The 15,165-nt window shown below is 38.0% G+C and overlaps 1 protein-coding gene across 10 annotated transcripts in view; it reads right to left on the bottom strand.

Moving 5' to 3' along the window:
• The window catches only part of ZCCHC7 (zinc finger CCHC-type containing 7), a 644,974-nt gene that overhangs the window by 259,437 nt on the left and 370,372 nt on the right, over positions 1-15,165 (bottom strand). For all 10 annotated transcript variants that reach the window (XR_003856957.1, XM_029602957.1, XM_029602941.1 and 7 more), the window contains one exon: positions 13,906-13,941. Coding sequence is in view for 9 of the 10 variants with exons in the window: in XM_029602957.1 (XP_029458817.1) it covers positions 13,906-13,941 (36 nt within the window). In the remaining variant the exon portion in view is untranslated. The remainder of the gene's footprint in view (positions 1-13,905; positions 13,942-15,165) is intronic.

Here is a 15,165-nt window from a genome sequence, read left to right as displayed (position 1 = left end):
CACTATGATGCCTAGATCTTTTTCCTGGGTGGTAGTTCCTAGGATGGAACCTAACAACGTGTAACTACAGCAAGGGTTATTTTTCCCTATGTGCAACACCTTGCACTTGTCCACATTAAATTTCATCTGCCATTTGGATGCCCAATCTTCCAGTCTTGCAAGGTCCTCCTGTAATGTATCACAATCTGCTTGTGATTTAACTACTCTGAATAATTTTGTATCATCTGCAAATTTGATAACCTCACTCATCGTATTCCTTTGCAGATTATATATATATATATATATATATATTGAGAAGCGCCGGTCCAAGTACAGATCCCTGAGGCACTCCGCTGTTTACCCTTTTCCACTGAGAAAACTGACCATTTAATCCTACTGTTTCTTATCTTTTAACCAGTTTGTAATCCACGAAAGGACATCGCCTCCTAATCCATGATTTTTTAAAGACACAATCTCTAAGCATATTAAATATTATAAAATAAATTACCTTCAAAATTATGTACCACATACAATTATGAGAAACTTCAGATAAAATTTAAAAGTCATGGGATAGGAGGAATTCAATGGAGGAAGGCAAATAGTGGAGTACACCAGATGTTCCAAGCAGCGGGTCACCACTATGCCTCTGTCCTCAAGGAGGTCTTCCCCATCCTGGACCCCACAAGGAGAGGTTTCCCTATGACCTCCCTGCAGGTAAACACCCAGGGGACTTGTAGGCTTCTTACAAAGAAAAATCTACAAAATCCCAAAACAACCCGAAAGCCTACCAAATAGTCAAGGAGTGGACTGCAAGACAGCTTCCCAACCTTGCCCAGGAACTGCAGGCAGGTGGTATCTGAGACCAAAATCAAATTTACACTGCCCCCAGCACTCTTAGGAGGGACTATTTTTTATTACAAACCAGGGGGACGGCTATCCATCCACCCTCAAAAGGAGGTGTTATATATGAATGGTACCTCTCCCTAATTTCCTAGCCTCTCTATCCCTAGCTAAATGAGTTACATTAAGGGCACTAATGGTAATGAACCCAATGGGACATTACATTTGTAAATGATCTGGAGAAGGGAATGAGAGGTGATCAAATCTGCAGAAGACACAAAATTATTCTGAATTGTTAAATCACAAGTGGATTGCAAGAAATTGCAGGAGTACCTTATGAGACTGGGTATACAAATGATAGATGAAATTTAAGGTGGACAAGTGCACAGTGAATCACATAGGGAAAAGTAGTCTATAATGGGAGTCACTACCCAGAAGACGGATCACTGTGGGCAATATGTTAAAACCCTCAGCTCAGTGTGCAATGGCAGTTGGAGACAAGCAGAATGTTGGAAGGGAGTAGTGAATAAACCACAGCATCACTCCATAGTATGACTGTATCTAGAGCAGGGCTTCTCAATTTTTTTTTATTTTATGGCACACTTTCAAGTTTGTTCAATCCTTGGGGCACACCAAACCGAATTTTACACGATTCTTTCTTCCGCCCCTCTCCCACCTTTCCACCAGCAGAAGGAAATCAGCAGTTTTTACTTGTGTGCGCCTCATTCTACCAGCTTCAATCTGACATCTGAACTTGTGGATCCAGCCGCTCCTATGATATTACAGGGTCCCGCATATTTGAACATCAGATTGAAGCTGGCAAAGGAGTTACAAACAGGTAAGAAACACTGCTCTTCTCCTCCCAGAGGGAAGGAGGGCAAAATTACTAGAGTTCTGGTGAATGTATCTGGGATGCTTGTTCCCTGTACTGCTAGTAGTGAGTAAGCAATTTATTTTGCTGGTTCAGGGGAAAGTCTGATAGATTGACCCCATGGAAAATTGTACTAACCTACTCTCAAAATATACATAAAAGCATATTCTTAAATGTTGTTACCACAAAATATTTTTGAGTCCAATACAAAAGCTTTCATGCTGGTGGGTATGTCCTGCATTCAAGAGAATTAATTACATACCAGAATGTGTCAAATGTAGCCAACAAAATCCAGCTATTCTCAACATTTAATTCTAACTGGGAGGCAGTTCAATTAGAACCAGATTACAGGATATTCATTCTGATGAGTTATTAATATTCTTATCAGGCAATAAGTTGCCAACCTTTGGTTCTCTGGCTTGCTTTTCTGGCTCATCTTTTTTTTCTCATTCACTGATATTTTTTCTGTTTCTTTTTTTTTTAATTTTCCTTCCCCTTCTGGTGTCCTCTTTCCTTCAGAGTGGCTATTTTAATACTTTTCTCTTCAGTGTTTCTGCATTTTTCTTGATACTTTTTTCTCATGCTGCCTCTTCCTCTTTCTCCAACTCTCTCTTCCATTCTCTTTCTCCTTCATTATCTTCCAGAATTCACCCACCCCCAAATCCAAGGTCATCTCTCTTCTCCTTCCCCAGATCTCGTCTTTCTCAGTCCTCTTTCTCTCTTTCCTTCTATGTTCATCTAATACCTGCCCCCTCTCCCTCTCCTTGGCTCCCATCCCCAGTTCTCTCCCCCATTTCAGATCCCCCCTTTCTCTCCATAATCCTGAATCAGTTCTCCACATCCATCTTCCCAGTACCTCTTTCTCTATCCTGGGTCCTTTTCCCCTCTCTATCACCATCCTTATCCTTTTTCCCTTCTCCTGCAACCTCCTGGTTCTGCTCCTCTCCCTCTCTCCCCCCTTATCCCATTCCCTGATATACCCCAGCTTGTCCTCCCAATTATTTCACTACCCCTGGAAGTTAGGAGTAGCATCCTGTGCCACCTACCACAAGCATTTACATCGCCTCTTCACCTCCCCCAGCATTCACCACCTTTTTGCACTCCCCACCCCACACGTTCACCCACTTCTCCTTTCATCCCCCTTCCTTTCCTACCAATTATTCTTGCCTGGGGTTCCAGATGACCCTCTGCTCTGCTGCCAGCCCAGTCTCAAATCTCTGCAGTACACATATCTAAGGCCTGGGGCAAACAGAGCACAGCAGAGAAGAGCACTATAATTCAGGTAGCAGATGAAGTGAGGATGACAGGTGGGGAGGGGCTGGAAAAGAGAGAAGAGGCTCTTCTTTACCATACACTGCTGCTGTGCTGGTTCCCTGCTCTTACCCCTCCCTTCCTGTTGTCCTCAGGGATGTCTGGTTTCCATGGGGATAGGAAAGATGGGCTGGAGCAACAAGCAGGAGGATTTGAGGTATTATCCAGTAGAGCCAGAGCATGAGTGCAGGGAGGAAGAATTAGCTGGGGCTGCAAGCATTGTGGTACAGCAAGAACTTTCTCAAGGCACACTGATTGAGAAGCACTGATCTACAGTACTGTGTGCAATTCTGGTCGTCAAATCGCAAAAAAGATATAGCAAAACTGGAAACGGGTTAGAGAAGGGTGACCAAAAGGATAAAGGGATTGGAATGGTTCCCCTATGAGAAAAGGCTAAAGAGGTTAAGGCTCTTCAGCTTGCAGAAGAGACAGTTAAGGGGAGATATGATAAAGGTCTATAAAACCATGAGTTGAGTGCAGTGAATAAAGAGAATCAGTTGTTTACTCGTTCAAAAAATAAAAAGACTAGGGAACATGCCATAAAGTTACTAAGTACCACATTTAAAACAATACTTTTGCGCTTAACACATAATTAAGCTCTGGAATTCATTGCCAGAGGATGTGGCAAAGGCAGTTAATGTAGCTGGATTTAAAACAGTTTGAACAAGTCCTGGAGGAAAAGTCTATAAACTGTTATTAACTAGGTAGACTTGAGGACAGCCACTACACATCCCACGGCATAAGCAACATGAAATATATATACTATTTCGGATCCTGCCAGGTACTTTTGACTTGGATGGCCATTGATGGAAACAGGATACTGGGCCTGATGGACTCTTGGTCTGACCCAGTATGGCATGTCTGTTAAAAGAGTGTTTGAAGGAAAACAGGTTTCATAAATCAGATATTTTGTTAACATAAAAACTTGAGCTAGGCTGTAGTTTCTACAATAAAATCATTATATGGGGCACAACCACTCAGAGCTCATGGTGTATAAAATTATTTCCTTCTTTTCAGTCATTCAAAAGTGTTTTCACTACCTCTGCAGTATTTACATAGACCAAATATGAGTATATATTAAAGAAGAAATCAATTTAGCTTTAAAAAGCATTAGAAAGCTTAACTGTGAAAGCATTTGACATTACCCAGGTATTAAGGTTAGTATGTGCATAATCCAGGGTCCTAAGGGACCCCCTCCCCCAGCCAGTCAGGCTTTCAGAGTATCCACCATGAATATTGTGTTGCAGTACGACCTGGCCAGGGGCAGAAACAGCCTGGACATAGAAAAGCAGAAGCTGGCAGTATCAAACCTACCCACCGGAGGGCGCTGAGGAAAGTAGCAAAGACTACACTTCCCAGGTTCCCTGAACCGACACCTGACCCCTGGCTGGAGAGGGAGCAGGAACAGGTGGAGGAAAAAGGGACTGATCCCTATGACTCAGCAGAGTCTATGGAAGCTGAGGAAGAGGGCGTGCCACAGTTGTGGAGCTGGCCACAAAAGCCCGGCTCATCAGAGTCTGAGGAGGAGGAGATGGAGGTAAGCTGGGGAGAGGAAAGCTCCAGCTGTTCCTCTATGGAGGTGGAATAACCAGGAGGTTGGGGGATGGTAAATCCGGTGTTTATAAAAGGAGGTTTGAGAAAGGTTGGAAAGGAATTGTGGTTTAAATGCTGTTTAATTCTGAGCTTGCTAAGGAGAACCTAAGCAGTTAGGCTTGGGGGCTTGTAAGGACAACCAGGCCTTATTACAAGGCTGTAGCCGGTGAGGCTACAGGACTACATTAAAACCCTTTTTGTAATAAAGACCTTTTTCTGTGTACTGTTTGGGAGTGCCAGGACTAGGCCTGGCACTCTGACTAGAGGCCGGGAGGAGTCCATAGCAGCGCTGTGCCTGAGCTGTGCAAGCGGACAGGACGTGGTATATGAGCGGAGCCGGAGGCCTGAAGCCCAGCAAAGCCCCACAGCGTGCTGAGCGGATGGCCGTGATCGTGACAATATGCATGACATATTTGCAGGCACTGCCACAACTACAGTTGCAGTGGCAAGTATCCTTGCCACTGCAAGGATACTTACCAACGCCAAAAAAAAGGACCATATCACCCCGATCCTCCAGCATCTCCATTGGCTGCCCATCAAATACAGGATTCAGTTCAAAACCTGCATGATGATTCATAAGGCCCTACATAACATCTCTCCACTCAACTTAACCTTCCAGCTTCAACTACACTCCTCTAAAAAACCAACCAGAAGGGCATACCAGAACAGAATGATCACCCAACCTGCAAAATCTACCCTGAGGAAACGCACTCTATCTACAGCGGGCCCGTCTCTCTGGAACTCCCTACCACCGGACCTCCGCCTTGAGCCGTGCCATACTACTTTTAAAGTGAAACTCAAGACTTGGCTCTTCCGTCAAGCTTTACCAGAGAGCTAAAAGCAAGAAGAACAACAACCATCCTTGCCTTACAGCAATAATCTAATGTTTATATTGCTTCAGTTATATGTTTCCAAGTTGTGTTCTAAGTTGATCTTAGTTGTTCTAAGTTGATCTTAGTTGTTTTCCCAATAGATTGTACTTTATTATATATTATCCGTTCATTATTTCGATATGTTCCATGTAAACCGCCTCCCCGGCGATAGTTATATCTGTTAAATGTGAACCGGAGTGATATGTATTGTATACAGGAACTTCCGGCATACAAAAACCAAAAATAAATAAATAAATAAATACATGCAAATATCTTGCTTGCAAATTCATTATGGATATCACGAAAACCAAAATGGTTAGGGATTCCTTAATATAAGTTTGGGAAATAGTGATATTAGAAATAGCACTAGCAGAGTATCTAGCTATGTGATACCTCAAGATACCTGAAGACAAATAATGAGGGGATTCAAGATGGAATCTGAGTTGTGGCACACAGTGGTGCTCTGTTTTCTGACTCTCTCTTTTGGGGCTACTTTACTTCTTAAGTTTGCTTTCTCTCCTTGTTATATAATGATAAAGAGGAATAGGAAGCCCAAGGAATTTCTCTTCAGACTATGTGTCAGTAATTGTTTCTGGAAGAATGAATGGATCAATATGTAGTCCAACTGTTAGCTCGTCTATGGGCATGTCATTCAGGGCTCTCTGGGACGAATGTGTGTCACACCAGTGTCTCTGGATGAAACTTCCCCAAGTTCCGGGGGCTTGAGCCACCAGAGAAATTCTTAGCAAGATAGGCCGTGGAAATGCCTGCTGGTATTGCTTCTGGATCCATGCCAATATAAAAAGGACACACAGTGCGTGATGGAGGTTTGGCAGTTGGAGTCAACTAGCTGCAGTATATAACTGAGAGTGTAAGTGCAGGTGGAGCTGTTGTTGAGAACTGGGCTGATCTGTGAGGTATGGCTGAGAGCATGATGGCAGACCAGGGGGAACTTGCCATGAACTCAGGCTTCCTGAGTGAGGAAATGGTGACTGAAGGGAGCTCCTGAAGCAAGTAATGAATATCCTAGAAAGCCCCTGGAGCTGCCCTTCTCTGGAATTTTTTTCTCTCTCTCCTTCTATGTTCTTTTTTCATTTATCAGTATAATTTAAGAGCTTTGAGTCTAAATCCTTCTTCCAAGATCAGCAAATTAAGGATCATACTGGGAACTTGGAGGTAAAGGTGGAAAAGAGTTAGATTTACATTTACTGTAATTTATATACTGCAGGTATGTACTAATCCTAGCAGTTTACATATAATACACAATTCCAAAACCATATAAACAATTTATAAAACCATAAATCAACTATTTAAATAAAAAAGTACATAACTTGCATTTTAATATTCTAATAAACCTTAAGTTACGAGAATACAAAGCTTTAAAGAGTAAAATATTACAAAATAAAAGTAGCCAACACACTTTCTAAATTTTAGGTAATCTAATTCTGCAGGAATGTCAGTTGGCAAAGCATTCTATATTAATGGGGCTTGATAACAACATACTTTGTTTAGTTATCTCCAACAGACTACAAGAAGGTAACATAATAGAATTTTCAAAAGACTTTGTTTTAAAGAATGCAAGGACCTTGTAGGGTGGCAGGGAACCAGAAGATCAAAGAGATACATTGATTGACTCTCTATGAAGAGCTTGAAAAACCAAGCATACTATTTTAACCCTAATATGACACAGGACCAGTAACTAAATGTAGTTTCTCCAGGAGTCTTGATTAACCTTTGTAATATATACAACAATTCTACTGAATAAGCTTGAGGTATAAGAACGGGGTGGATAAACCTGTGTATCCAGTCCAGATTGTGGGGGCAATGATGGTGTGGGAGGGAGGTTGGGGAGGGTCCTCTTGAAATCCCAGATGTGCAAGTAGGGAAGGGACTCCTGGAGGTGTAATAATGATAACACTTTTGGCCAGAAGTGATGTGCTTTTGCTACATGGAAACCTCCCATGGACTGGATATGGCCACCTCTGTACAAGAAAATGCAGACAGAAGGAAAAAATCTGCACTGTACCAACTCCCCTGAAGTTTCACCTGTATCTGCTGCAGAGATATTGAGGACATACCTTAATGACATTTTGAAGGATATCTCTTGTGCAATGTCTCCCAACCTCTAGAGCTTACTATCCAGAAGAGGGTTGGGGAAGATGGACAAATGAATATTTCCTGTCTTTCTATAGTTTGGACATAACCAACCACACACTGGAGTGGCAGTGATCTCAATCTTGATTGTGACTTTTATCTTAGAACTGGAAAGGAGGACTGGGTTCTGAAATAGTTCTTTCAGCCACACAATGTATTACTCTTTAATTTAAAGGTGTAAGTGTTTCTTATATGGTCAGAGCCACATCAAGTGGGGATGCTTTTTTCTCAGGTTTCTTTGTAAACATATTATTTCTTATCAAAAGGTTTGGTATAATTTCCTTGATCCTCAACAGCTCTCTTTCTTTCTGAGGAATAAAACTATACTGTAGTTGTTTCTAGTATCTCTGTCAAACATGGCTCTAATTTTAGTGTAACTATTAAATCTATACTTTGCTCGCTACATACATAAATGACAGTTGTATTTTTCTATTCATTGTTAATGCTATTTGCCCTTTTCCTTTTAAAATATTTGGACTTGGATCTCTTTTTTTTTTTTTTTTTAAGACATTTGATTTTGTTTAATTCTTATTTTCCTTTCTCACTTATTTATAAGAACTGTGTATGATTTATTTCAATAAAATATTTTTTAATGCTTAGGAGAAATAGTAAGTCTCTTCAACATGCGCATAATTTTTAAAGTTAAAAATGAGCTGTTTGAGGTTTCCATTTTAATTATTTCTCTAACTGAAGCCCACTTATAAACTTGGGGGGAGGGGGAGAATAGTTAGTGGAAAGATCTGAATGCCATTCATATCAATATGCAGATAATGGAATGAAAATAGTTTGATCAATCTCACAAAAGATTTTCTAAATAGTTTATGAAATTAAAAAAAATATATTCAGAATCTGAATTTCATTAATTTTGCTACTGCTAATTTATATATTTATAATGCACTGAAATAATACTGCATTAATCCTAAAAACAATTAGAATACTACATTTTGCTATTTCAATTTACTTTGGAGATATTACATTAGCCATGTCTCCAAGAGAAATAAAATTACATTTAATTCAAAGCCATTTATTACTTTACTTGTAATGTATAACCAGGTCTGGTTAGTTTGTTCTTTTAGCTGTATGTGGTAAAATTATTAGTAACCCAATTTCTTTTCCTGGTAAATAAAACCATAGGACTGCATATAAGCTACTTTGCTACATTAGTGCAAATATTTTTAAAAAGATTACAGTGCTGGCCAGTGAGAAGCAGGTCTGACATGTCTTCATTCCATGGCATAAAAACATATGGTTTAATCCAGGTTGTAGTGAGATTGTTTGGCACCCTGAGCTTAATGTTCATTAGATGCCCCCTTTAAAATATATATGTTTAAAATCTGCCATTTTTCATTCTAAGTTTAAGTTGACAAGATATTAAATGTTTTGGTTTAATCCAATGAACATACTTGCCTCCATCTGTTGACCCCTTTAGTAAAAAAGCCCAGGGTCAGTGCGCCTCTTATCCTGCCTTTAATAAAGCACTGATTTCTTCAACAACTGTCTACATAGTGAAAATACTTGCTTTCTAAGAGTTGTGTCAACTATTTTCTAGGGATAATGTAAATAAATAAGGAAACGAAGGGACATTTTAATTACATAAACCTTTTCTTTCCCCGATAGTTTGTGATGATGTCTTTACTTTGGGATTAGACCGCTTATCTGTTCAATGAAATTATATAATGCATATACTATATTTATCAAACTTTAAATGGTTACAAAAACTGACATAGCATCTATGGGCATGATAATGCATTAGAATTTTCAGTGCATAGCCAGTTTACAGAAACATTTCTTGAAATACATTTTTAGTTGTTAAGTATGAATCTGACAAAATATATGACAAAGATTTCCTATTCATTTTATCACAGATGGCTCTATAATAAAGACATCCATTTTCACACAGTATACAGTGCATCCTAATTGAATATAAAGCTAGAAAACCCAGTTTTTTTTATTGGCACACAGAAGTATTGTGTATGATTAATATCTGAAGTAGAGTTAAACCAGTTACGAGAGGAATGTACTCTTTAACAAGACGAGAAATACATAGTATTTTTGTTTGGCCTATGCATGTAGAAGGCAAGGATCCTCCTTCCTTTTATCAAACTGATGAAACTGAACAAAATGCTATCACAATCAAACAATAACTGCCTGAAAAATAATTGGATGTAAAGTTACATGGACACAAACAGGTACAGTGAATCCTGCATATAAGACTCCTCTATTATAAAAACATTTTCTCATTCTAAGAAATCTACTTACATTTTTTGTTATAGGACTGTACTGTATTATTACTGAATCAAAATTCAACCATGAAAATAAAGTGCCAAAAATTTTACTTGGTGGACATTCTTACGGCAAATCTCCTGACTGCAACCTTTCCTTCACCAGCTGACATATAAAACAAAAGGATTCATACTGAATGATACTTAGTCTAGGACAATAGAAAGTAAGACCAGGCAAGTTGTATATTCTGCCTTGCTAGATTGCATTTTACTCTGATTTTAGATGTATTTAAAACAATATAATTTATTTTTATGCTAAAAGCTTTTATTGAAAATTCCTTTTTCTAGTTTTCATACAGTGCAAGCTCCTGATAGCCTTCCCCTCAACAAAATTGAAGAATGTATTTTATTTACAAAAATTTAGCTCTCAATGCAATATAAACAATCTCCCTGGGTCTCTGCAGTAAAAGCAGAAAAATTTCAAATTTGTCACACTGTACAATTAATAATCTTTTTAACTGACTTCTTGGATTATATTGAGTAAAAACAATATATACCAACATTGTAAATTGCATTACTACCCTGCAAACTCTGCCAGTTTGCCTTAAGCACTATTAGCTCACAAAGTTGAAGAGAAGTTTTACAGAGAAAATCTTTAATCAAACTATTTCAAAGTATCCTATTTTGATAAAAATGGCTCTAGGCAGCATACAGAAAAGTGTTAATCTCATAGTCTTTAAATGTCTTTGTCAAAAGTGATCAGATTCTATTTCTTGTCTGTCACATATTGAGTTGCTTTTCTATTTTTTTAATGTGTCAATTCCATTTACCTATCAAAATTTTTTATGCTCAAACTTGTGAATGGTAGCAGAAAAATTTAAAATTGCTATACCTTTGTTAAATGTATTAGCCTCTGTTCATGCCAAAAACTATACAAATATAGTACAGATCTTGTTTACCCACTGCTGGTCCAGATATTTGTGACTACAGCAAAATTCCTTGCTAAGCTTAGCAGGGTGCTGTGACAACAACTGAAAACTGATTGTTGAAGCTGAAGTTATATAGTGTGTAAGAGTCACTCTTAGTCAGTAGATGGCACTCCATCTCTTAATATAAAGACCAGTAATGACAATAAATCAGCAAAAGCAACAACAAAAGAGCACTTTGGTATGGTTGCTATAAACAGTTATTAATGCTGATTAATTGACATTTTATATAATATCTGCTCCTTAAAACTGATTTTGCATACATCTTTTATGAAATATGTTTTTAAGCAGTGTTGACAGACCTTGCAATATCCTTCATATAGCTACAAATGTAAGTTAACATCTGGAAAAATACAAGTATGGTGGACTCGGTTGTTTTTCATCAGCTCTTTTTAATTCTTGGTCTCACAGCCTTGCATATAATATACTGTGTTTGGACTTGAATCTATGTTTGACTTCTGTACCTCATTTAATAATAATCAGAATTTTTATGGCAATCCTGAATATTTCTTTGAAATCATATCACACTGAATTGAAACCAATGATTAATTACTGACATTTCTTATTTTGGGGCTAGATCTAATGACCACTTATATGGACTGGTTAAAAAGAGCAGCTGAGATGTTTAAGTAGTAATGGAATTAGATAAGTTTGGGACATGCATTTAACTATACCACTTCTTGCACAGCACTGCTTATTTTGTAGATAGTTTTTCTTGAGGAGAATATATGTGTATTTCCAGATATTGTAAACTGATTTATGCAAATTTCTACATATGAATCAACTATGTTTTTTTTCTTTTTTACTTGCATTGAATTGTTGGCAGTTGGTACATCATATTTGTACCAAAATTATCTGTTGAATAATAACTGGTTAAAATTATTGTGTTTAGGAAGGTGAATAATTGTAACAACATAATGAACATTATTCAAACTGTTTCTTAATGGCTTAGCATCTTGAGTTATTCTGGAAAAAATAACAGACACTTTTTCCCTATCAAATCTGTTAAATGTGAAAAAATGTAACTAGCAAAACTTTAGACACACCAATACATAGTTTCTGTTCAGTCTTCCAATAACAGAGATCCAGCAAAGCAGGGGGAGTACAGAGTTAGCAAAACCTTAACAGATTTTGATAGAAGAAAACCAACAAAATAGTTACAGGGTAGAGATGATACCTTTATATGATTAACAAATGTTTAGAAGTGCACCCTTTCAGGAATACTACAGTCTTTGACATTGCCTGAGGAAGAGGATCTTAACAGAAAACCTGATTCTTATAATATTTGTGGGCCTAATAATAGGGACGGTAACTTTATAAACAGACGCGAGGGCGCACATGTGCGCGTGTTTGTTGGCCCGCGGCCGTTTGATAACATACGTGTATATATGCACGCATGTTATAAAGTAGCCTAAATGTGCGCATGTGCGCAATTTTACGTGGACACGCACCCATGCACACAAACGCTGCTTCTACTGAGTAAGTGGGGAGATTTTAAGAGACACGCGTGCCGACGCCTTTACCAGTTTTCTCAATTCATTCCCAGTTTGCCCAGGTAAGGGATAGGACTTCCAAACCCCCCTAGTTTAATAACCTCCATTCTGCCCTGTTATCCCCAACTCTTAAAACCCTGCTGATCTGTCTATATATTTTTGTTTACCACTTACACGCCACCCATAAAAGAAGTTACACAGCAGGGGACCCCAGCACATGCCTGTGCATGTATTTACGCCCATGCCACGCCCATTTTTGTAACTTTTCATTTGTGTGCGTAGTGGGAGATATGCGCCTACACGGGCAGCTTTTAAAATCCACTCGGCATGCACCGGCCTGACTTGTGTATCTCCCGGTTTTGGCACGCGCCGGGCTTTTAAAATTCACCTTAATATCTCTATCCATCAACTGTAAGTTTTCTTTAAACAAACTTTAGATCTGACAAACTGTTTTAATGTACACCCTGTCCCTATTACTATTAAGCGAACGTTAATGAACATGCCCTTAGTTGTGGACTTGCTTTGATCCTATTAAAACATGGCATGAAACACTAGAAATTCAACATTTTTGTGCACTGCAATAGGAACTGCTTAGTATCGGGCAAAAAGATTTTTAGAGATTTCTCCATTTACTATAGAACTCTATTTTGGACACAGGACGTCAGAATTATGAAGTGACAAAAATGATTAAAAAAGACTAAGAACACCAGAAACTATTTATGCTGACTTGGCAAGAGATAAATATAGCAATAAAAGCCACAACAATCATCAAACAAATTGTATCCAAACTAAGTAACTGATAAAAAAAAATAAAAAACTGATCTACTCCAAGTTATTTAAAAGCTCTCGTGAACTACTATAATTTAAAATTAACAAATACATACTACTGAAATATACTTTGCTTCCTAATTACTATTCTGAACCAAATACTTTTTTTTTTTTTTTAAAAGGACTTCAAAATTTTAACAGCAAATACGCACAAGGCACACCAAGTGTCTTTATTGTCCCAGTGTACGATTGCTAGCAAGAAAACCAGCGAAGCAAACTAGAGATTTTGTTTAGTTGGCATGAAGTTCTAACAGTGTGTCAGCCAAAGAAATACTATTGACTAAAAACCACTTGTAATGTACCTTTTCTAACCTAAAGAATCAGATAAATAAATTTCCCAGAGAAAGCTTAAAGAGGTTTGATATTTTTGTTTCTATTTAGTCAAAGCAAGTGCCTACCAAGCATGAGGGTTAGATAATTTAAAAAATGCACCTGTAGCATTGCTGGGCATGATTCCCTCTTGGAATAAAACACCCTGCTTGTTTGGAAAGTGTTCAATTCATATAGATGGATAGAGCAGACTAGCAAGATATACATTAATAAAATGAAAATGATCACACTAAAAATTAAAAATCAGCAATTTCAAACAATGAAAAACTAGGGGTTCGGGGCATTTCTGCTTCATCCAGTCTTACAACTCTCCAGCTTTTCATTATCTGTCAAAGAAGTAGATTTCTCTATATTTTACGGCCCAAAGTTCACAGAACAGTAAATAGGTCGGTAGATAGAGAAAATAAAAAAGATGTTTCTACTTACAGTTAAGTGATACTGCCTCCATATTTCTGGGCAAGCCTGCAAAATAAAAATATTGATCAGCTGAGAGCATGAAACAAGGTGCTTTACAGCCTGTTGGTTTTGGCATAACATAGTATCCACTAGTGTCGGTCACAGGAAAATAAGAAGCTTAACTGAAAGGGCCTTCATTTCAACTTCACAAACCTGGCTACACAAGTTTAATTGAATTTTACACTGGTTTAACTCACTCTCTGCCACTGTCAGAAAGCCAGTAAGTTACAGTCATACTCCCGCCCTCTCTACTTCCCTTAAAGTTAAAAGTTTTGGGAGCCAATATACATTTGAGCTTCAAAATATATATTGGGATAAAACTATAACTTTTTAAACTATTTCACATTTAAATGTTTTTCCAAGTCACTTCAAATAACTATAGGTACCAATACTTAGGCTGATTTACTAAGGCTTTTCTCCCATTCTGTCTCTATAAGAAAAATGCTTAGTAAATGAGGCTTTTTGTTTATTTATTTTTTACTCAGCTCTGATGTATACTTTCCAATTGTTATTTTTACGAGACAGATAGTGTACACACAGAGGGTACTTTTCAAAGGAACTTCTAAAGGGAAAGCAGTGCTTTTCCCGAAAAACTGTGGAATCAATACACACAAAATTACGCATGCACACACTGTATGCACATATGCATGGGGGAGAGGTATTCTAGGGGTGGAGGCAGGGTTGAGTAGAGACTTGTGTGCAGACTAAATTGATTTAAAAATGAATGAGCATAAACTCTCTTACAAAACTACGTGTGCCAAATAGGAGATGTAATTATATGCACGTAGTCTTGCTGGGATAATTATCAATGTAGATTTATATGCGCTCAGTTCGCTTTGAAAATTGGTGTAACTTGGGTGCACAACAGCCTGCATATTTGTGGCCTATTATAAAATTATCCCCATAAATGTCACATCAACTTACTACTGGATGAATTCATATCTTAAAATTGCAAATCATATGAATTTCAGTAATCTTAATCATCAAGTTGTATAAAAAGAGCATATATCTTATTATTTTGAATTGTACACAAATGAGCCAGGCTTTTCATCATAGATACAAAGGGGTAAATCTTCATGTACTTTTGACTGCCAATGTTCAAACACAAGGTATCAGCCTGAATTGAATATGAAAATCAGATTGTTATGTAGGTAAGTACATGAGCATATATTTATATGACACAAAATGGGGGTGGAAATTCAGGTGTGTTAGCACCATGCCATTTATGCT

This window comes from Rhinatrema bivittatum, chromosome 1 (genome assembly GCF_901001135.1).
Source record: "Rhinatrema bivittatum chromosome 1, aRhiBiv1.1, whole genome shotgun sequence".
Lineage (NCBI taxonomy): Eukaryota > Metazoa > Chordata > Amphibia > Gymnophiona > Rhinatrematidae > Rhinatrema > Rhinatrema bivittatum.
This window is presented reverse-complemented; position numbering and strand designations above follow the sequence as displayed.